Raw genomic sequence first — 23822 nt, forward strand, 5'->3', positions numbered from 1 at the left:
ATATTGTGAAAATGTCAAGTCTACCCAAAGCAACTTATAATTTCAACACAATCCCAATCAAAATTTCAAAACCTTCTTTGCATAAATTGAAAAGTCAATCATCAAATTTAGATGGAAGGGGTTCCAAATAGCCAGAGTTATCTTGATACAGAACGAAGTCTGAGGTCTCACACTGCCTGTTCTTAAAACTTATTACGAAGCCACAGTAATTAAAACAACATGTTACTGGCAGAAGGACAGAAAAAATTAGGAAAGAATAGTCTCTTTAACAAATGGTGCTGGGAAAACTGGATCTCTGTTTACACAAGAATGAAGGTAAACACCTACCTCACACCATATACAAAAATGAACTCAAAATGGATCAAAGACCTAAATATATGAGTGAGCACTATAAAGCACCTAGAAGAAAACATAGAGAGGCATCTTCAGGACCTCATGTTTGGCAATTGTTTCTTACACTTTACAGGCAAAGCATAAGCAGCAAAAGAAAAAACATAAATGGGACATCATCACAATCAAAAACTTTCGTATATCAAAGGACTTCCATGAAAGTAAAATGACAATCTCTACAATGGGAGAAAATATTTGGAAATGACATATACAGTACGTGTTTAATATCTAGAAAATATAAAATTTTCCACTTAAAAACAAAAACAACCCACTTAAAAATTGGAAAAAGACTTGAACAGACATTTCTTTAAAGAAGATATACAAATGTACAAAAAGCACATGAAAAGCTGCTCCATTTCACTAGCTATCAGGGAAATGCAAATCAAAACCAAAATGAGATACCATTTCACACCCACTAGAATGGCTACTATTAAAAAATATTCTGAAAATTATAAGTGTTTGAGGGGTTGTGCAGAAATAGGAACACTAATTCATTGTTGGTGGAAATACAAAATAGTGCATCCATTATGGAAGACAGTTTGGCAGAACCCCAAAAAGTTTTTAAGTATAGAATTATCATATGACCCACCAATTCTATTTCTAGACATAAACCCAAAAGAATCGATAGCAGGGTCATGAACAGATATTTGCACATCAATGTTCATAGAGGCATTATTGACAATTGCCAAAGATAGAAGCAACCCAAGTGTCCATCAACTGATGAAAGGATACATCATTCAAACAAAATGTGGCATATACTCACAATGGAATATTATTCACCTGTAAAAATCAATGACGTTCTGGTAGTTTTGACAACATGGATGAACCTTGACAACATCATGTTGCATAAAAAAAAGCCAGATACCGAAGGACAAATACTGCATGAGCTCACTGATATAAAATAATCAAAACAAGCAAACTCATAGAGTCAGAATCTAGGTTAGCAGGGGATGGGAAGGGGTTGGGGAATAGGGACTTAAGGCTTACAGTGTACCTAGTTTCTATCTGGGATGAAGGAAAAGTTTTGGTAATGGATGGTGGTGATGGTAGCACAACATTGTGAACATTATTAAGAACAATGAATTATATATTTAAATGTAGTTAAAAGGGGAACTGTTAGGTTGTATATACCTTACTAGAATAACATTTAAAAAACCAAGGAACTGCTCAATACAGTAAACCCAAAGTTAAGTCACGGAATATAGTTAATAGTACTACTATAAATATGTGCTTTCATAAATTCTATCAAATGCGCCACATCAATTCAAGGTGCTAATAATAGAGTGGGATATGGGAATTCTGCATTTTATGCATGATTTTTCTGTATACCCACAGCTTGTGTAACAGAAAAAATATAGTGTAAAGTAAGTTTACTCGTTATCATGTTAAGTAAAGTAATAGAGAGAGAACTGATGGCTTATTCAAAACCAGGAAGCAATTTGCTTAAGATCTAGAAAGCATTGCAGGATTTCTCCTTCCAAGTTCTTACAGCATTCACTGGACTGGAGAAAGGCAAAAATTTAAAAAAATTTTAAAAAAAGAATCTGTGTTTGTTAAAAGGCAAAGACAAAGAAAAACTTTAGTATTATTGTTTATACCACACTGACTCCAATGAAAGACAGAGCTCCATGCAAATGTGACAAGAGTTTCTTGTAGTCTTCTGAGTTTTGCTTCTTGGTTGATGGGTTTGGTGCTGATAATGGGGTGGAATTTAAAGTTGTAGGAGGGAAGCAGACTTGGCCCAGTGGTTAGGGCGTCCATCTACCACATGGGAGGTCCGCGGTTCAAACCCCGGGCCTTCTTGACCCGTGCGGAGCTGGCCCATGTGCAGTGCTGATGTGCGCAAGGAGTGCCGTAAAATGTTTACATCTGAATAACAGAAATGTGAAAACAAAAACCACTGAAATTTAATTGAACATTTCATAGTTTCCCCTTGTGCTGTTAGGATTGATGAAGAGCATGGTATAGTATATTGTCCCGTGCTTGAAAAGACAACATTATATGATGACACATGTAATGATTATGGAAGAATTACATGTAAGATGTATGGAACCAATTGCAAGTCAATTGGAGAAGTCAGGTGGGCTGAAGAAATGTTAGGCCACAAAGAAGAAAGAAGAGTAGGGTTGAGAAAAGAAGTTCAAGTTTTTCCAAACAGGGAGAAAAGCATGGGATTGGAGCCCCCAGTGATTGCTGGAGTCTTGTTATGCATGGTAAGTGATTAAATTACACTGGGAGGGGGTAGGGCTTGGTCAGAATATATAAAGTATGAATCATAAGGATTAACGATGTGATACCATTTAGATGAAACAATTAGGAAAGAATTACTGTAGCTTCTTTCAGAGAATGAGAAATGGCATAGGTATATTAGAAAGTTAAATAAAATTAGGCTAAAGAGCACACTTACTTGGGGAGCAGGCTGACAAAATGATAAAAGTATGAACTGGCTTGAGGATGAATTAGTCTACTGTGTGTGTGTGTGGGAAAGAGCCAATGGGAAAGTGAAGAGATATGACTGTTTGAAATCAGAAATAGAAGGGATAAAGGATAGGAATTAATCAAAGATGACTGCAAGATAATCTATCCCAAGTGTCTAAATGGTCATTCCAGTGACAGAAATGGAAGAGCAGAGTAACGTAGCACATTTTGCAAATGAATTTTGCTAAGTCTTAGGTGAGAGTAGAGCAGCTGATGAATTGTCTTACAACTAATATTAAAAAACATTTGCTAAACCTTGAGTTGTCTTTAAGGTAAAGAGGAAAGAGATATTTAAACCCTTAAACAATTAAGATGCCTCAGGTTTTAACATTTTATGCCTTTATGTTAGACCGATGAACAGAAATGGAAAGATACTGGTAAGAGGAAATATTCATTTGTTCAGTTATTGCCCACTTATTTCCAAAATGATGTGATGAAATCTATCAACTAACATAATATGAGTTGAAGATCATTCAATGCATCATTGTACAAGAGAAATATAAATGCAAGTTTGAAATGCAAACCGCATATATCAGGTTTTAATTTCCTAAACCTCATTTTAAAAAGTAAAACTAAAAGAAAGAGGACCCCTATCTCACACCTTACACTAAAATTAATTCAAAATGAATCAAGGACCTAAATATAAAACCTAGAGTCATAGAACTCCTACAAGAAAATGTAGGGAAACACCTTCAAGATCTTGTGGTTGGTGGTGGTTTCTCAGACCTCATACCCAAAGTACAAGTAACAAAAGGAAAAAATAGATATATGGGACTGTCTTAAAATTAAACACTTTTGCATTTCAAATGATTTTGTTAAGGTGAAAAGGCAGCAAACTCAAAGGGAAAAAAATTTTTGGAAACCATGGATCTGACAAAGGATTGATCTCCATGTTATAGAAAGATCATACAACTTAACAACAAGATGACAAGCAACCCAATTAAAAAATGGGCAAAAGAATTGAACAGACATTTCATGAAGTAAAAATACAAATATCAAAGACACATGAAAAGATGTTTGATATTACCAGCAATTAGGGAAATGCAGATGAAAACTACAATGAGATATTATCTCACACCATATAGAATGGCCATTATTAAAAACAAACAAACAAAAATTATCTCAGGATCTTAGGTAAAAGCTATTAAAAATTGGGTCATATTTCAGGAAGTGGTTTAGATACCTGGCTGTCTCAAGACAGTATTTCTGCAACAACTCTCCCAAAGGGCACTGAAAAATGGAGTTCTATGCTCTATCTCAGGACAGCAAAATCTGAACCTCTAGAGTTGTGGTCAGGATTTGAATTGCTAAGAATATCTTTCAAGAGGATTTTTATGAATCTTTCAGTTAGGGAAACCACCGATGGGTTCTAGAAGTCCAGACGAATGTCCCTATATCCCCCTTTCATAACATTTTAGAATATTTCAGTTAAAATCATTATCAAGTGTAATCTGGATGTGTCAAAAAATTTAAAAGACTTCTTAAAAATTGGAGTCTTTTTGCCTTGTCTGGGGAATAAAGGAGAATGGTGGGGAAGGAGAATTGTAAACTGGTTGAAATTTTTTCTCCTGCCCTCTCTAAAATTAACCCTGAGGGGAGTCAATCTGTATCCCAAGACTGGCTCTGTAAAAAAGAAACCCACAAAATCTGCTGCTAATAAAGGGTAGAGCAGAATATGTGCAAGAATCAGACCCCTTATTGCTGTATTAGAGGAAAAAAAAATTCTAATCACATAGTCTACAGCAACGATCAAGAGAGAATTGTTTCCAAATGGTTTGGTAAATACTAGTGAAAGAAAAAGAAACAGAAGCAATGTAATAAAGTAAGGAAGGAAGGAAGGAAAGAAGGGAGGAAGGAAAGAAGGAAGGAAGGAAGGAAGGGAGGGAGGGAAGGAGGGAGGGAGGAAGGAAGGAAGGGAGGGAGGGAGAGAGGGAGGGAAGGAGGAAGGAAGGGAGGAAGGGAGGGAGGGAGGAAGGGAGGGAAGAAAAGAAAAAGAAAGAAAGACCAGAGGAAAGAAGGGATGGAGAGAGGACAGGCACACACACAAAACTGCACAAACGGTGCACTGGTAGGACTTCGGCACCTCCATACCTGGGCACCCCTCTGAGCTAGACTGCCATTTGTTAACTTGGTGACTTGACCTTACTTAACTTCCCTGTACCCTAGTTTTCTCATAAGGTTGCTGTGAAGGCTAAATGAGTTAATAAATGTAAAGTACTTACAACAATACCTGGTATATTTTATATTTGCAATAATTAAAAGTCTTATAGGTCAGCATGGTCCAACAAAGTTGCATTGTCTAAACTCTATTATAGTTTAGACACCTCAAAGAAAGTTTCTTTTTTTTTTTTACAAAATGAGATGCAACCATGTGAATAGCAACCTTTTAAAATCTAAAGATTATCTTAGCCTGCCTAAAAAGTCACATGCCCATTATCCTTTTATTGACCTAAATTCTCTAATTTTCCTTGAAAGTGGATGGAGAAATTATCGGTAATAAAAGGAATGGTAATTTAGCTCTCAAATGTCCCCTTCTCTGGCATCTCCAAGTTCCTCACTACAATTATTTACAATTTTAATCCTCAACTTAAAATTGTAAACCCACAACTGCATATCCATGGTGGCATATCTATTACCACTAGTTGCCTACTGCAATAATTTAGAGTGGACTATGTTGATTTTATGAAAAATCACAAAGAAATGCCCAATTAACACAGTAGTATGTTGTCTATCTTTTTATCTGTGAGTACTATTAATATTTTCAAAAAAACTTTAAACCTGAGTGCCTTTAACAAGCTCTGCAGAAAAAGAAAGGAATCTGAAATAATACAAAAATCTCTTAAAGACTGTTTCCTCTGACTTATGAAAAATAGCAGTCTCTACTTCAGCAACCGCTTTCACTGAGGAGAAGGTGACTGTCTGCTGCCAGAAGAACAATTTGATAGTAATTTACCGCAAATCCTGGTGAAAATATTTTTTCTGGGCAAAAGGTTTCTAACATTAGATTCATGCTTCCTATGAACACTTACTTTATATTACACCTTGGGAATCAGCTATATAGTACAAAACCATTATTTAATTGAATCCTCTACCTGTTTTTTGAAAATCTTTAGTACAAAATTAACCTTCAATTTTACAGTCCAAAGATAAACTTCAGGAAATTATATGTTGCATTAATGATATTTACACAATTTTGACCAAATTATAAAAAATGGTATTATGGATTCATAATCTATTTTATAATAGTCTTTAGTTACAGCTCTAGAACTCATAACATTCTATTACAATACTGTTTTGACTTAGAACAACTTTAACTTGTATTTATGACCCAAAATTTAGGTTAAATGAACCAAAGAATATAAAACAATTACATTTAGCCTATTAAATGGAATACACTATAACGCATTATGACATATTGACTGATAAACTGTGCTAGCATCAGATCAGATGAAAAGGAAATGTCATGGCCCATATAAATACATGCATATGGTACAGGCCACTTTACTCCGAGTTAGGCTCCTGATGCTCCACACTAATATTACAATAACTGTTACCATATAATGGGATATAATTTAATTACTCTTTTCTCTTTAAACTTAGGTACTGTCTCTTTACACATTATGACAGGGTCTCACTTTAATAGATATAACTAATATACATGGAATATTATTCATTTAAATATTTATTGAGTGCTTGTTATAGTCAAGGGATTATGCTAAACTTTTTAAAAATAATTTTAGAAATTTGAGACAAAGCTAATAACTAACATGTTATAGAAAAGTTTATATTTCGAAGTTGACATTTTAATTTAAATACCAATGATGTATCACGAAAAAGGTCACAATGGGAAAATGCAAATGCAAAAAATTTTACATGTGTTATATATTTGGTAATGGCTAATGTAAATAATTTAAAATCAATACTGTTGGATTTATTATTTTAATAGTACTAGAGGTAACTTCTCAAAATATTTTATTTTCTTCTTTCAACAAAGAATGGCAATATATATTGGTATATGAAACCTAGTGCACAAGCTTCTACTTCGATTAAATATACCAAATTTACACAAAGCCAAATGTATGAAAAGGGATCTTTTAAAAAAAACTTTATTTGAGAAAGGAAGAGACTTATAACAGAAGGCAAGAAGGAAAACATACAAACAATATATTTACAACACAAAACAAGAGATCACCTTCAAGGGTGCAAATTATAATAAATACAGTAGATTTTAAAAGTAAGAGACATTTATCAATTAGATCTAAGATTATTTAAGTCCAGCTTTCCTTTTCACTGGTTCCAGGTAGTTTCTTTAAGTTCAAAGAATATCAAATTCAAACAATTAAAGTCCACCAACTGTACTGATGAAACTCTCTCCAATGACATTATAAAAAATAGTTTTTTGTGTGATTACATATCTTTTAAGTAATATTATACAAAAGTCTGCTCAGCCACATGTTCCTCCCCAAATAAAATGTATTTTAAAAGATGCACTATCCCTTTTTTACGAGATTGAAAAAAGACTGAAGAAAAATGAATATTTATGAGATGGTAAAATATACAGTTTTATCTTAGGTATGCCATATTTTAATGCAAAACAACTGACAAAATGTCATTTTAATATGAAGGAATATACTAACAAAATATATTGGTGATAGGGAGTGTTACCTATTATAGCTGTTTGTCAAATTATCAGGACTTTCATTATATGGGAAAGTTTTAAACTTTCTAACTTCTAATTATGTTAATTTAATTTGAATGGAGACTTATTAAAAAAGGATAATGTATCTTTAGCAGTAACATTTTTAAGAAATATTTTTAAATGTCACAGCAAAATGTAAACAACACGTGCCAATAACATAACAGTTGAACAATGTCTACATTTGGCAAAACCGCTATATCTCCTTTGAAACAGGATACTACACCTTAAAATACCTCGGATTTAGAAATATAAATATTTTAATAGAAAAGAACTCACAAGATTCTAGGTCAATTTGGATTATCCATATTAAAGGAGTCTTAATACAATGAACCATTAACTAGTTTAACAAAAGTAAACCTATAAAACAAGGTAAAAATATCAAAAGGAAATATGAAGGAAATGTTTCAGTGAAAAGCTTCCTTAACAATTTCCTTACTTGTGGTGCTATTTTCTTAGACAATAAATCAATTCATAGAGTGCCCTTTAAAAACAGAAAGAGTAAAACACTATCCTCAAGTTTTTTCTTTCCTACATTCCGCAGTTCATGAATCATTTGGACTTCCTGTTTCCACAAGGCATTTCCTGTTTAGCCTCACAATATCACTTTTCTGTGGAACAGCAGGAACCTGACAAAGAACTAACTTAAATAAACATTGTTTTCTGTTGCCTTTAAAACTGTATTTCATATCAAAGGACATAGTTTTTATAAAGTGTGCTTTGTAAAGCACATTCTCTTATTTAACTGAGCTTTCCTAACTTGTTATTTGCCAAAATGATGTTAAATGCTGTATCATTATAGAATTATACTTAAGAAATTTTGGTGATAACGATCATAAATGTGATAGTTCTTTTTTAAAAGTGATTTTTGACTTGATATCAGATAACAATCATACTGTTACTGTGTTTTCTGCAATTGTAGATACAATATAGTATCTGATTGGACCATAGAGCCACACATTTTTTCTTGCCAACATTTGCATCTGCTTCATTTGATCTTTTTTCAAGAAACAGTGTCATCAAATAACACAAGGTTAAAGGAAAAGGAGCAGTGCAACCTGAGACATAATATAATATTTAAAATAGTTCTGCAATTTGCATCTATAAATTTAAAATCACCTCTATTCCTAATATTTTCAGTTGCAATGTATACCCAAACCTAGGGCTATTGGCATGGCAACCAGAACATTTCTACTTAACAAAAGGAGAGAGAAAGGAAGGGGCAGACTACCATTAACAGTGTTCAAGACTGTGGTATGATACACTATGTACAGTGATGTGAAAATTGCATTCGACATTTCCAAAAATAATCAAAAATCAATAGAATGCTTCATCGATCAGACTGGAAAATTATATCCAGCAATTGCTGATCTCAACAGATAAACTAAAAACAACAGTGAGTTCATTTTCTTGGAAGTAATTGGTATGACAGGCTTTGGGAACAATTTAAAGCCTTTTAATTACTCGGACACTTATGTCGCATAAAATTTTAGTGTAACAGGTATTTGCTTGCCAGTAGAGTTTCAATGAAACCTTAATACCTATATAGAAATCTGTATATAGAGAGATCTCTATATAGATAAATACATATAACTGTCTAAGATTCCTTAAACACTAAAAGCATCCAGAGCTATAAACTGATAGGACATGACATCCATTTACCAAAACCTGCAATGCATTTTATGTTCAGATAATGACTTTAATTACAAATCCTGGAGCTAAATCTTTGCCTATTACCTGTTGCATAAAAGCAGCCTGCTCCCCAGATTCCATTTCCTGGATCTGAGCATCTTCATCACTGTCCACTGGTTCCTCCTTGACCTTCACAACCCCAACTTGTCCCAGTGTGTCATCCACACAAGCACTGCTGTCGCTCCTAGTGCTGTTGCCACTAGAGGGCGCTCTGTCTTCCTGCATCGCCTGGTCCCCTGGAAGCTCTTCATCTGCTTCGTCGAGATGACTGCCTGGTTGCTTCAGTTGTTCAATAGATTTCGAAAGCAGCTAGAAGAGAGTGTTCAGGGGTTCAAAATTCAGTAGTTCTTGGTGATAATAGAGAAGCATAATACACTGATTTTCAAAGACTTACTTCTGTACACTCTGATTTTTAATCACTAAACAGCAATTTCAGAATGAACGTGTCTGCACCAAGCTCCCTCCGCAAGGCTATATCTGCGGATGCCCCATCATTTCTATAGAGTATTGGTGTGGTAGGCAAAGAATGAGCTCTTCAAGGTTTGTTTTTTTTTAAATGAATTACTTCTTTAATGCTCTTAGAAAATGTAAGTAATGAACTTTTCCATGGAAACCATGAAGCTTTCACAAGAAGAGGGTTTACTGAATCAATTTAATCCAAATAAACCTGGAAATAATATATTCCTCAAAAGAGGAAAGGGGGTAATGAAAACTTTCCTCAACTGCATTTTTCAATGAATGTTAATCACCACATAATCCAGAGAACAAATGCTGATGTCCTTCTTGTTTATCCAATTTTTTCAGGCCTATGAAGTCTAATTTTCCACTCTGGAAAGGTAAGAATTAAAATTTTGACAATGCTCAACATGTTTTATGAATATACCCACACAGAAATTAAGTAATAGGAAGGAAACAAAATTATCTTTTAATTTGAAAACCAATTATTTAGACCTTTTACTTATTTTAATTAAGTTAATACTCAATCTTCAGAAGTGTATGAATTAATTCTTTATGACTAACTTAAATAGCCAATTACTGAAGTCCAAAACCCATATAGGGAAAAATTCTCAAGACAACTTCTTCTCACATAGATCTTTTCTTTTATTTGACAGTGACCTTATTGACTCATCATCCATAGTCCTTGAACATCAGTTAAAATTTTCTGCTGAGTCAGTGCCTATGCAAGCAACATGCCGATTGTCATAACTAGTAGTACACTGATATACTACCACTAAAATCATGATACAGATCTTTTCATGTAAACTTCACATTTACCTCCCACTCTCACCTGACTAGATTCTTAATACTAAGCACATGCTTTAAAGGTTGAATGCATGGTACTCAATCTTTGAAGGGCACCTTAACCTCTTTAGCCTTACAGATTGTTCTCCAGTTCACACAACATCAAACGGTCCTGCAAATGCTGACAAAGTCACCAATACATGTTTATTTCAGTATGGGTAAAATTAGTAAGAGTTTTTATAATTTCTCAAGCAAATATTGATTGTCAACTATGTTGAAGACACCATGATAAGCACTGGAGAAATAGCCATTGTCCTGCCTTCAAGGAGCTTATAGTTTAGTGTGTTAGCAAGGCATTAAGTATATAAACAATCTTTCTTATTTTCAGGTATGGCAAACGCTTTAAAGAAAGAACCAGGGAGTACACATTCCCACAGGCATGGGAGTAGGGAATATTAAGGGAGGTTTCATTGAGGACATGATGTGTTTGGACTGAGACATGAAGCTTGAAAGATGAAAAGAAGTTACTTAGATGTGTGAGAGGGTAGAAGTGGAAATAAGGGCAGAGGGCATTTCTGGAAGAAGGCATAGTGTGTGGAGATCCTGAAGTGGAAAGGAACCAAGTGTATCTGACCAGCAGATAGAAGGCCAATGGTGTCTGACCACAGGAAACAAGGGGAAGAGTGCTCCAAGGTGGTGTTGGAGCAAGTGAAACAGTTTATAATATATTTGAGTGGAGAAAGAGAATTTAGAAAAATAAAATATGTCACAGGATAAATTATACATGACCTCAATACCCCTAAACCAAGTCAGACATGTTTATGTTCAAGCTAAGAGAATATATACCTATCAAAACTCTTATAAAAATGGAGAAAGCAAATTTAATATTATTATCCTTTGAGCATAATCTAAATTCTATTATTCCTGGAAAGTGAGGGAGAACATTCATCACAGCATGCTTTAAATGTCTTTAAGTAGGTTTTAGGAAGCTCTTTGCAGGACTTATGTACCAATGGAGAAAGCTAATCAGATCTTCCTGTTTTAAATATACAATACTTGCCCTACTTCAGAAATTATCGAGGAAAGAGTCTTCGTAATTATCCTGAACTTTGACTACACACTTTTAGCTTCATATTTAGCATCTCTACTAGATAAAGAATAGGCTCAATACACCAACACCATAGAAAACAGGGTTTTAAATGAAAAGTTGCATACTGTCTGAGTTTTGGCTTAGACACAAAGAGAATCACTCTTGGTGTCAAATGCCCACACATGCAAGAGAAGACCATCAGTTCTGTTGATGCTGCAACCCTTACCTCTATTACTCACATTTGAACTACATACAAAAGTAGGCAAGAGGATCTTGTGGGGAGAAGAGATTTAGTTGAGAAGAGATATTACCTAGGTGAGGAAAGCTGGAAGAGCCCTTCAAAGTGACAATTTACAAGAGCACTGCTGACAAATCATCTTCTGGATGGATGTTTGCCAAGTAGTAGGAACTCTTCTCACACTACCAGAGCTCAGCTAGGGATAGAGTAAATGGGCACTTGTTCATCAGAGCCAGTGGCCCAAGAACACTTGTGAGTCAAGCAGACACCACAGAGAGGCATTCAAAAGATCCTACACCCAAGAGCCTCTGTGAGGACAGCAGGAACCTGCCCCCCCAAAAACAACAAAACAGAAACAAAACAACCTATACGGCCAGAGGACAGGAGTTGAGGGCTAGTCATGAAAGGTGAGCCAGAGAGCACATTGAAAATGTCCAGGAAATGCAACATCTGGGGTCCCTGTGTTGGAGGGTGACTTTACACCTGAGACAGCTTCTGGATGTTTGACAGTTGGGGAGGATAGAACAACCAAGTGGAAGCTACAAACTCTACCAGTTAAGTAAAGACTTTTCTCTTCCTCTTTCTCTCCCCTTGACTCCCAATTTCTACAAGGCCTCTCAATTCCTTGGTCTCCTAACCACCCACGATCTTGTCTTCCACTCTGACTCAGCATCCAACATCAGGATCATACCCTAGACCTGGTCTTTATTGATAACCCACATCTCAATTTCAAACCTCATTCCTTTCTTCTCATTCATTCCCTAGAGTTTCTGAACCCTACTGTTGCCTCAACTCTAGGATGGCCTTCCAACCCTCACTGCCCAAAGTCCCTTTCAGTTCCTCACTTCCCACCTTGCTGGTAGGTTCATCATAGTCCATCAATGAAAAACACTCCCTTACATAAACTTCCCTGCCATTTTCAATCTGGATTTTACTGGACAGATAAAACTCTAGCTTTGTTTAATACTAAAGGTCTGCCCAACCTAAGCAGCTGAATGTGCTGGGAAACAAACAAGCAAGCAAGTTATAATCAAGCTGAGGTCTATCTTTAAATTCAGATCATAACCTTCAAATGGGCTTTCCATGCTCCCTGGCAAACAGTACATTTCTCTAGCTAATTCTCTCCCATTCTCTCAATGACTATTTCATACTATCTACTCTCCTAAAACCTCTTAAAATCCTGCCTTCTTCTCTCTGCTGATACCTTTGCTTATTTCAGAAACATAGAAGCATCAGAAGAGAAACTCAGCATTCTGCTATCTCATTTTACCAACTGTCCCATCCACCCTTCCTCCTGTTAGAGCAGACGAAATGTTTTTACTTCAATCTTTGTTCAGTTCATCTGCTTATACCCTGGATCTCATCTATCTACTCTGTCCTGCATTCACACACTTTCTCTTCCTGATGGGATATTGTGCATAGTTCATTTTCAGTAATAGCATCCATCTTGAAAAGAGCCTCAAACCTCATCCCACCATTGTGCTGTTTGCCTTTGCAGGAAAACTCCTTGCCTTATCTCTCTTCACTATCTTCACTTCTCTTCTACCATTCTCTTTAGCATCCACGGTCAACTAGGCTTTCATTATCACTGTGTGCCAAAAATCTTTCTTGTCAAAATCAGTGACTGCATAGATGCCAAATCCAATGGCTATTTAAATAGGGTATTAATAGTTGAGAGTGAGGAAGGAGCACTTTAGTAAAGGAAAAAAATAAGACAAAACCATGGCATCTTTAAGAGACTGACATCACTAATGCTGGTGTTGCCAAAGACCAGACAAACTGTTTGAGTCTTAATTTATTGGAATACAAGTTCCCAGAGATAGCAAATAAATTTTCAAAAATCTCTCATAATGACAAAATCCCAAATGTTCCCAGAACATCATATATAAATTTTAACAGAGAGTTTTTTTGAAATATGACTTATTAAGGTATTTTTGAGGCCTCTGAAATAACCAGAAATCACATCACTTATTCCAATGAATCAAATTTGGTCAGTGTTGCAAACCTTTCTGACATAGTTACATATATGAACTATGCATAACAATTTTCAGCGTGCAGTACAGAAACAATGCTTTTGCTTCAGGTACTGCTTTTGGCTTCGTCTATACTTTTGATATACAAAAGGAAACATGAAGGAGAAAAAAGCCAGAACGAAAATGCTGTGATCATTGGACAAGGCCAAATGGCAAAACAATCTTATTCCAAAAGCAGAGCTCCTTAATGGTCTGTAAAAGAAACTTTAATGGACATAAAACACTAACTTATGAGTGTGAGCCGTATAGATATAAAATATTGGAGTTGGAAACATTTTTAATAACATTCTTCAAACCCAGTTTGCCCAAGGGAAGCCAAGTCTTCTACAAGATCAAAAAATGAACTTGTGATTATTTTTAAAATAAGGAAAAAGAGCAGTTTAGAATTTTTATACCTTCCACCCCAAATTCTCCTCTGACAACTGAATTAGTATCAACAGTTCCAATCTCTCCCCTGAGCTGCAGACTTGCACATTCAGCTGCTTACTTAACTTCTCCACTTGGCTCTAGAGTATCTACCAGGTATCTTAAATTTAAATAGTTCAAAGATAACTCTATTCCCATTGGACCCAAATGTATTGCTCACCCAATTGTTCTTATCTGAGTAAACAGGGTTATTCAATTGAGCAAGTCAAAAGCCTAGAGAACTTACCTTGTTTCTCTCTCACTCATATTTTCCATTCAATCTCTTAGCAACCCCTGGCAATTCAACCTCCAAATTTCAGCCTTTATCTGGACACTTTTCTCGATCTCTGCTGCTACTACTGTAGTCTTAAATACCACCAATTTTTGCCTGGATTATCAAAATAGCCTACAGTTTTGGGCTTCCTGTTTGCCCTCCTGGCCTCCAACAGTCCATTCTCTTACAGAAATTCTAATTATTATTATTTTTTATATAAGCTAGATCAATGAATTATATCTCTTTTCCACTTAAACAATTGTCCAATGGTTTGGTATTATACTTGGAATAAAATACAAATATCTTACCATAATCTAAAGCCTTTCTTTGACCTTGCTCCACTTATTTCTCTGAAATTATCTAGTACCTCTTCCTCATTCCTTCATGTACTTCAGTTACATGCCAAGCTAATTCTTATCACAGGGCCTTTTTATATGCTGTGTTCTCTTCAAGTCATCAAATCTTTACATGCCTGACTGGCTTTTCCTTATCACTCAGATTTCACCTCCATTACTACCTATCATATTTTCTTTATAGCCCTTAGCACTCTCTGATATTTATTGCTACATTTGTTCATAATACTGTTTATCATTCTCCATTATAAACTTCATGAGATCATGGGCTTGATAAGATTGCCATTTTATATCCTTACTACCTGATACATTACACGGCACATCGTTATTCATAAATACCTGGAAATTTAATTAATTCTTAGTAGCAATGCTTTGACAATGTCAAAGTCTACATGAACAATAACTACCACTTTTTCTCCATCTCTGGAATAAAATAAGTTTGTAAAATTTCACAAAATATGAAACAGATAAATGGGACTTCCGATAGGTGATATTGCATAATAAATTCAATAAAGGGAGTTAACCTACACTTCTCATTTTGGGCTTTGACTAGAGTGGGTTTTTTTAAACAGTCAAATTTGCCAGGGTGGAAAAATGAACAATTAACATCAGCGAGGAAAATCTACAAGCAAAGCTCAGAGAAAAATTCTGCCTGCCAGGTTTGACATATTTCAGACTTTTAAAATAAAATGTTATTTGGTGTTGTTAGCTTCTGACTATTCATTAGGAAAGTAAGTATTCTGATTATGTTGTTTTCTATATGTTTTATAGCTACAACTATGATCATTAAAACAATGGAATGGACTAAGCAATTTTTAATTTGTACTGTTGCTGAATGGCCCCAGATGCAAGGAGAAACGTCTGCTTACTCTCAGTGGGGTAGCAGGGTCTCTCTTTGGTTGAACATCTGGAGGTGATCCCCCAGCAAAGTCAAGCTGTTGCCTTACTGGCTAGAAAACACAAGACAAAACATCTGTGTGACAGATAAATGCGTGAGCCTCTGTGAATCACTGCTGAAGCTCCATCTGTTAAACACACCGGGTGCCATTTGTTTGACATCAGGTGAGTTACTTTGGTAGGGAACCCAGCTGAGATGAAGACGACGACGGCTGCACAGCTTCTCCTGCTCCCTTTTATCTGTGCTCTTACTCATCTGTCAGTTTGTCTCTTTATTTTTTCATGCTACTGTATAGCAATTGTGCAGAACATGTAGAATGCCATAGACAGTCTATAGCCAGACTCTCACACAGATACTCTATAGGCAAGACAGCATGAAAATCTACTAAAATTCGAAGTCTTTTAAGCATTGCAACTAAATTCTTCAACTCTCATTAATCCCTAATACGGTCATAATAGCAAACTCATAATTTCAGTATTTTACATTCCATGATAAAGAACATATATTCTGTTGGCAAATAATGTAAAATTCATTAACTGATATTTAAAGGCTGTATTCCTGATCTTTACAAATTAGGAAATTAAGCTTATATCTGTGTAAGTCATACTATTTGATACAAGTCAACATAAGAAAATAAGTGCTTTAAAATAAAATATCCTTAAAACCTACAATTTTACTTTTGACCACAGCAATCCTTTATGATCCCACAAATATCTTCAGATATAGAATGTTGAGTAAGAATAGGACTTTATAAATACATACAGAGTAAATCCATTCTGATACACATTTCATTTCTTGAAATTGTCAAGAAACCAGTAAGCATGAGTATTTGAATGTGATTATTAAACAATGTAAAATGACCTTCAACCCATCTCATCAATTCCTTATTTTGCCTCAGATTTTAAAACAGGTTTTACTTGGGAATGGTGATAGTGCATGGCTTTTTTTCATTGATATAAATGTAAAATGCTTCTTTTGGAAAATAAAACTTTTTTATAAGCTCCAAAGAAAACTGGATTTAAAAATAATGATAAAATTCTGTCTCAATTCACAAAATGGATTAGGTGTGTACCAAATGTTCTCAAAAACAACATGCAGTTTGGAGGGCTTTCAAATGGACAGGTCTCCTTAGAGAACTCTGGCCTCAAGTCAAAATATCCCATGTCTTTACACTTCTATGGATTTTAGAGATTTGGTTCAGAAGAACAAAAATTAAGTAACAAGGGATTAAACCCCGTAATATTTCAGCAATTAAAATAATTGTTCCATTCTGGAAAGCAGACCGAAATTCCTCTTTCCAACTAGTTTAGAGAAATTGCCACATACTCTTTTCATTTGTTCAACAAATTTTTATTGAGTACTTACTATATGCCAGGTCCTGGGAAGAGAGTGGCCAATTACAAAAGATCCCAGCTCTTTGCAGGGGAGACAGACAATAAACAACTGAGAGTGGAACTCGATGCTTCAGAGAATGTGTGGGAAATGTCTGGGTGTTTCTCTCTACTTCGGTTTGGATGAAAGAGGTTAAGGTTTGAACTGAGAGACAATCCAACAGAAAGACTAAGTCATAGCAAGACAGATGGGGGGAAGAATGCCATACAGAACCATAGCTGGCACAACTCCTGGAGGGAGAATGAGGTTCTCCAACACCAGAGAAGAGGCCAGAATGGCTGGAGCTCAGCAAAGGAGGGGAAGGAGAAAGAGGTAAGGTCAGGGAGGGAGGCAAGCGCCAGATCATGCCAGTTTTGTCGGCCATGTAAAGGTTTGTAGGAGTTTATCTTACAAACAAGTAGCAACTGGAGAATTTCAAGCAAGCCCATCGCATGATTTCATTTGCATTTATCACTGGCTGCTACAGAAGACTGGATTTTAGGTGGACAAAAGTGAAAGCAGGAATACTGACATTTCAGAATGTAAAATACTCAGCAATAGCATATAACAATTTTTAAGGGTTTTTTCTTAACTAGAACACAAGTCATTTTTCCTTCTTTTACAACACTTTGTGATTTTATGTTCTTTTATATATGTATAAAACGTTATTTTCCTCCCAATAATCTCCTGTCAGATCTTCAGTTGCTAGTACACTTTCTTTCAAAGCTTTCCTCCTTTTCTCCGTAAGGGTAGAAAATGGAGGCACAGTGAGGAAACTTCCTTTTTTCTTTGCAGACCCATGGTGATTTTGGAGTAGGTCTTGGACAAGACAAGATTTCAAAGCCAATGACCTCCCAATCACTTGGCTTATAAACTTCTCCCTTCCTCAAGTGGTCAAGCTCTAGTGTTGGTAAACTGGAGAGGAGTACAAGCCCTAATTAAAATGGGTATCTAGGAGTTAGCCCCAGGTAATAATTGTCCCATGGATATGTGGATCCCCTATGGCCAGACTTTCCAAGTTTTCAAAAAATGTCAGAAATCTGGATATTTTGTTTGAAATCTTTCTATTTTTAAAGATTGGCTATTAATCCAAATCCTTTTACGATACCAGGCATGCCAAAGACAGCAGGTCCATGGGGTTGGTCTAGCTTGTGGCCTCCCTTCTTGAATGGTTCTATAGTTTAAATTGTTCAGGACTGACGATGGTTTCCACTTAAAAGACATCATCCCCTATGTTTGTGATTTGTTTTATGTTCCTTACTTGTTCAAAAACTCAACCACTTTCAAGGGCTGGGGATATGGATAGGGATTGACTATAAAGGGGCTGCACAAGGGCATTTTGAAAGCAAATGGAACTGTTCCATATCCTGATTGTGATGAAGAAGTTTTGGTAATAAGGGTGGCGATGCCAACACAGCACTGTGAGTGTAACTGACACCACTGAAAAGCATATTTGAAAGTGGTTAAAGTGTGAAATTTTAGGTTGTATATGTTCCCAGAATAAAAATTCTGAAAAACCACAGAACCGTATAATACACAGTGGACCTCCATATAAACTATGGCCTATAGTTACTATCATAATTACAATAATAGTTTCATCAATTGTAGCAAAAGTACCGCATTAATACAAGTGTTAATAATAGGAAAAACTGTGTATGCATGTATGTGTATGAGGATGTATATGGGAACTCTGTACATTTCTGCATGATTTTTCTGTAAACCTACAACGTTATGTAATTTTAAAAACTCACTGAACTGCATGGCAAAAGGAATACATTTTACTGTATGTAAATTACACCTCAATGCACTAACTATTATATTGTTCCAAAACAAGGTTTGCTTCATGATAATCTATGATATACCATGAAGATGCTTGAGAGCACTTAAAGGGAGATTGGTGTTTTGGTTTACAACAAAGTAGCTTACTGCAATATTGAGACAAGGGGGAATGTGTTTCTTCCATGTGATTTAGTAATTCTAGACAGTTACTTTTTATTAACAGAATAAGGACAACAGAACTATAATGCTATATAAGGATATAAATACTGTGTTAGAACTCAGTAGTGCTTTCCACTTTCACAAAGCCCTTTCAGATATATCCCGTTATTTTATCATTACTGTAAGTCCCTAAGACTTGCACATTAGAGAATTACTGGGCAAAGAGGATGAGCACTTTGACCAAATTTGTGAAATTAATAATTAATTGTGCAAGACCTCAGAAAGTTCTCTTGGAAAGACTAGCAAGCATTCCAAATGCTCCAGACTAAATTTCAGAGTCACTATAATCCCCCAGATTTCATAAGTGTTCAGAGAAAGAGCAGAAAAACAGGAAAAAAGGAACTAAAATCAGGAAATTACAAGCATTGAAAATACATAACAAACAGACTGCTAAGTATTTGTGATTTTCATATCCACAAGTCACTTAGATATATTAAAAATTCCTTAACAAGACTTAATTATTTCATTCCATCAAATGAAACTATTTGTCAAGGTTGGGACACAGCCAAATTATTTAGCTTTTCTCTCCCTTTGAACTGTCTGGAATCAATATCAGTCAAACTACTCACAGGATGTAATTCCCTAGGTATTTTTCTTTCCCTTATTTTCTTACCTCATAATAATGTCCAACTATTGTTTTTTCCCATTCAAAAGTGCCTCAGATTAGATTAACAGTGTGGAGTGAAAAGGAAAAGTCAAGGTACTTGCCCTTGGTCTTCAAGTTTTGAAAGCAGCACTGGGAATGTTTGTGAATGCTACACATTAATCCACTGAAATGGCCAGTTAGTTTCTTTTCCAAACACAGCATTTCATCACATTTAATAATAAAGCAACAAGCTGTTTAATGTATATTATAAGCCATCAACTTGTAATTATATGGTGAAATGCTTCTATAAGAATTCTGATGATGTAAGCCACTAATGCAGCAGTAAGTGGTTTTTTTTATTTTTTGAAGCCCCTTATATACCTATAAGGATCTGTTTACATTGGGCTAATCATGTTGAAATAACTTCTATTTAAGGATAAAGTCAAAGTTTCATAAACCTTCATAGATGGATAAATAATCTAGGAGGCTTTTTAACGTTATAAAATTAAGACTGCCTTTCAATGCTTGCTAAGGTTTTGGACATACTATCCATCTAATGGACAAAACGTAATTCTAAATTAGTGATTAAAAGACTTTGCATGGAAACAAGCTGTCAAATGGATAAAAGGAAATTAAACCTGACACAGTAATGCCTACTTTCCTAAATGAAAGCCCAGTTCAAGTTTCTACTCATCTTTCTATTCATCCATTTTTCAAAACTTAAAACAAGGCATTTTCTAACCACTCATAGATGAGATGCCAACATTTGCATTTCAGTTAAACTTGATGAAGCCAGAAGACCTCCAGCTTTTTGCTTGCTCAGAACTCCTGTGAGATGATGTTTGTCCAATCTAAAAGATGGCAACATGACAGCATGAGAGAAAGAAACAAAACGGGGCCTGGCTATAAGGTTGGTTCAATACTACATTCATGCTTCATCACTGTGAAAAGCCTTGTAATCCACCAGGATTTTGGAATATCCTTTCATCATGTCTATGAACAAAGACAAAATGAATAGCTGGATGAAGGGTAATGCATGGAAAGTTGGGAGGCAGGGTTGGGAAAAGGGATTGTTTCATGCTAGCAGATCCAAACCAAAACTCAAAAAACAATATGACCTTTCTTTTTATTTGTTTGCTTTGTTTTCAATTGTGAGTGCTCTACTTTTTTGGCAAAATTATAATTAGGAAAAGCTTACCTCTTGCTTGGTGCTAAAAACAATACAGAAACCACAAGCAAGAGTGGTTAAGGACAGGCTTTTGAGTTTTATAACCTATGTTGGTATTCTAGCTCTGACAATGGCTAGCCATGTTACCATGTGAGCCTGTTAAAATGAACTTTCCTGATATAGAAAATGAGTAGATAAGGTTGAAGTGAATAAAAAAGAAAGCTTATATGGTATTCATATCATACTAGATAATAGACCATATGTGTGTGTGTGTATACAGTAGCTGGTATTAATAAAATGATTATAGCATCTATGAACAAGAGGCTTGAAAAAGGCAAGATGCACAGTGCATAAAAGAAGGGAAGGAAGAAAGATAGTAGGACAAATGGTGTAGGAAAAAGCAAAGATTTGGTACAAAGTCCTCATCTAACTGTACTTCAAATATTAATCTGCCCACAAGAAATCCATAAATAGAATCACACTTATTAGAACAAAGCTAATATAAATAGTATTTGCTTGCTTAAGTGTATGAAGTGTGACTTTAAAAACTAAACTTTTTTGAATGCATACCTCCATATAATTGTTGTTCTTCATATTAATCTCCTTGAGAAAATATATACTTTGTTCAAGAGAGCAAAAATTAGTTTTGGAATTCTGCATTAGGACTGCCTTCAGGGATACTTTATAAGGAAAAGAACACATGCACATGCACACACATATGCTATGCATGTGACCTGAGGTCTGGAAGAATATTTACTAGCTTGGGTTGCTGTGGATGGGTGGTTAGGGACAGGGAGTGGTATGAATCATGAGGGGTTAGGGAGAATATGTAACATTTACATTAGAAAATTATGTCAAGAAAAGGAATACAACAGATATTACTTCTATAAAGGGTCAAATTCTCTTCCAAAAACTCTTGAAAACTCCCCATTTGCTCTGATCCAGCATTTGAGCATAATTATATTCATGCCTTGCTTGTCAGAACAGAATGTCTACCTGTTTTAATAAGGGCAACACAAGACATCTGCTTGGTCTCTCCTTTACTGGCCTTGTCTTAGATATATTTTTATTATGATAAAATAGCACTCACGTCAAAATGCCTAAGTATCATAGTAATAAATATATAATAAATACTTATATCTAGACTGAACCTTGACATATATAAGATATCATCTCATGATTTATGTGGATTTTTAAAAAAGTGTTGGCTGATATCCAGTCATAAGAATGCATACAATATTTATCACAGAACACATTACAAAGAAAGAAAGAGATTGTGAGAGAGGGAAATAAAGAATGAAAAAAGGAAAGAAAAAGAAAAGAAAGAGAAAGAAAGAGAAAGAAAGAAAAAGAAAAAGAAAGAAAGAAGAAAAGAAGGAGAGAGTGAGAGAGGGAAGGAGGGACGGAGGGAGGAAAGTCTTATTTCCTCAAATAAATCAATGTCCTTCTTTTTATCCTCTATCCTAATACTTAACTCATCATATTGCTATTTACTTGAATGTTTCACTCCCCTTCTTCCATAAAGTAAGCTCCATGAAGATAGTGCATGCTGTTTTTTTAGTACATAAAATAGTGTCCAGCACAAACTGGAATTCAATAATTCAAGAATTATTTGCTGAGAGGATACATGGATATACTAGTATTTCAATCAAATAAGCACTGAATGAAGAGGGGATTTTCTAACAATAACTGTGCATATGCATTTGATAGACTAAACATGGAAAACTTAGGTATTAAATTCTAATTAAAATAGAAACTATTGGGCATGAAATGATACTATTTTCTTATATTATACTAGAGAATAATTCAAAGAATAATATCATTTTGGGGTGGGGAGAGATCTAGGTGAAATTATCTCACAATGAAAATGCTGGCAGATACTAGGGCAATTTTCTGTTATTATTCACATAGTGATATGTTCAGGATTCTCTCTTTTATTAACCTTATTAGGCAGTGATTAGAACACTCCTTTGAAATCATTATAATGTGCAAGTAGCTGTGGTGTTTTTTTCCCTCATCCATCATGAAGCAATTCACCCAGAAAAAAAAAAATTTACGGCAATTTTAAAATTTGAAATGGGCTCAGTAGAAAATTACCAACACCCTATTTAATTTTTCATTTGCTATTTTGTATTTTGGGGGAATTCTATTTTAGAAATGGTTTTTCATTGCTGTAAGAGAAAGAATATATAAAGCTAAAGCAACAATTTTCTTTTGATACCAGAATGAGGAAACTTGATGTTTTTGAAAAGGTTCATAATAATTTAAGTTCCATGACTTACCATATATTAGCAATAGAAACTGCTTAATGCACTTCTGAATTTTTAAGTCTCCAAAAAAGTAAAAGAAAAAATATTATAAGCCAAGATTTTCTTATGGTTAAATTGTTTAAAACACTTTCAATGAGTACAGGATATTCAAAATGATGTGCAGAAATGAATCATTGTGACACGTTTTCCTCTCCAGGCTAGCATGTTACCTTTTTATCTTGCCCTGTTATTTAACAAGAGGTAAAACAATACAAATACCTTGAAAACCCTATACAAACATTTAACAGGGGAGAATAGATATTTTGCTAAGTTCTTGAGAGCCTACACCACAATTATATGAGGTAAATAATTCTTAAGATATAAAATTTCCCATGAAAATGTCTTTAAAATATCAGGCAATAGGTAGGTAAAATTATTTAGAATGATTAATAACATTTACAAAGTATCATTATCCTGAACATTCTTTCATAAATACATTAAAATAATAAGAGGAAGTGTTTAAAACATAGTAAGTCGATCATTGTTATTAACTAAGCTCCAAAAAGTGTTTTTTTCCTACTTCTTCTAAAGATTACTAGTAATTCAAACATATCATTACAAATTTCATACCAAGAAAGCCAATCATATTTAATCTGATGTT

The 23822-nt window shown here is 34.9% G+C and overlaps 1 protein-coding gene across 8 annotated transcripts in view; it reads right to left on the reverse strand.

Annotated features, from left to right (window-relative positions):
* Positions 1-23822, reverse strand: part of HDAC9 (histone deacetylase 9) — a 996672-nt gene that overhangs the window by 327524 nt on the left and 645326 nt on the right. For all 8 annotated transcript variants that reach the window (XR_011648800.1, XR_011648799.1, XM_071215127.1 and 5 more), the window contains one exon: positions 9302-9565. Coding sequence is in view for 6 of the 8 variants with exons in the window: in XM_071215127.1 (XP_071071228.1) it covers positions 9302-9565 (264 nt within the window). In the remaining 2 variants the exon portion in view is untranslated. The remainder of the gene's footprint in view (positions 1-9301; positions 9566-23822) is intronic.

Source organism: Dasypus novemcinctus, chromosome 5, assembly GCF_030445035.2.
Source record: "Dasypus novemcinctus isolate mDasNov1 chromosome 5, mDasNov1.1.hap2, whole genome shotgun sequence".
In the NCBI taxonomy this organism is placed as follows: domain Eukaryota; kingdom Metazoa; phylum Chordata; class Mammalia; order Cingulata; family Dasypodidae; genus Dasypus; species Dasypus novemcinctus.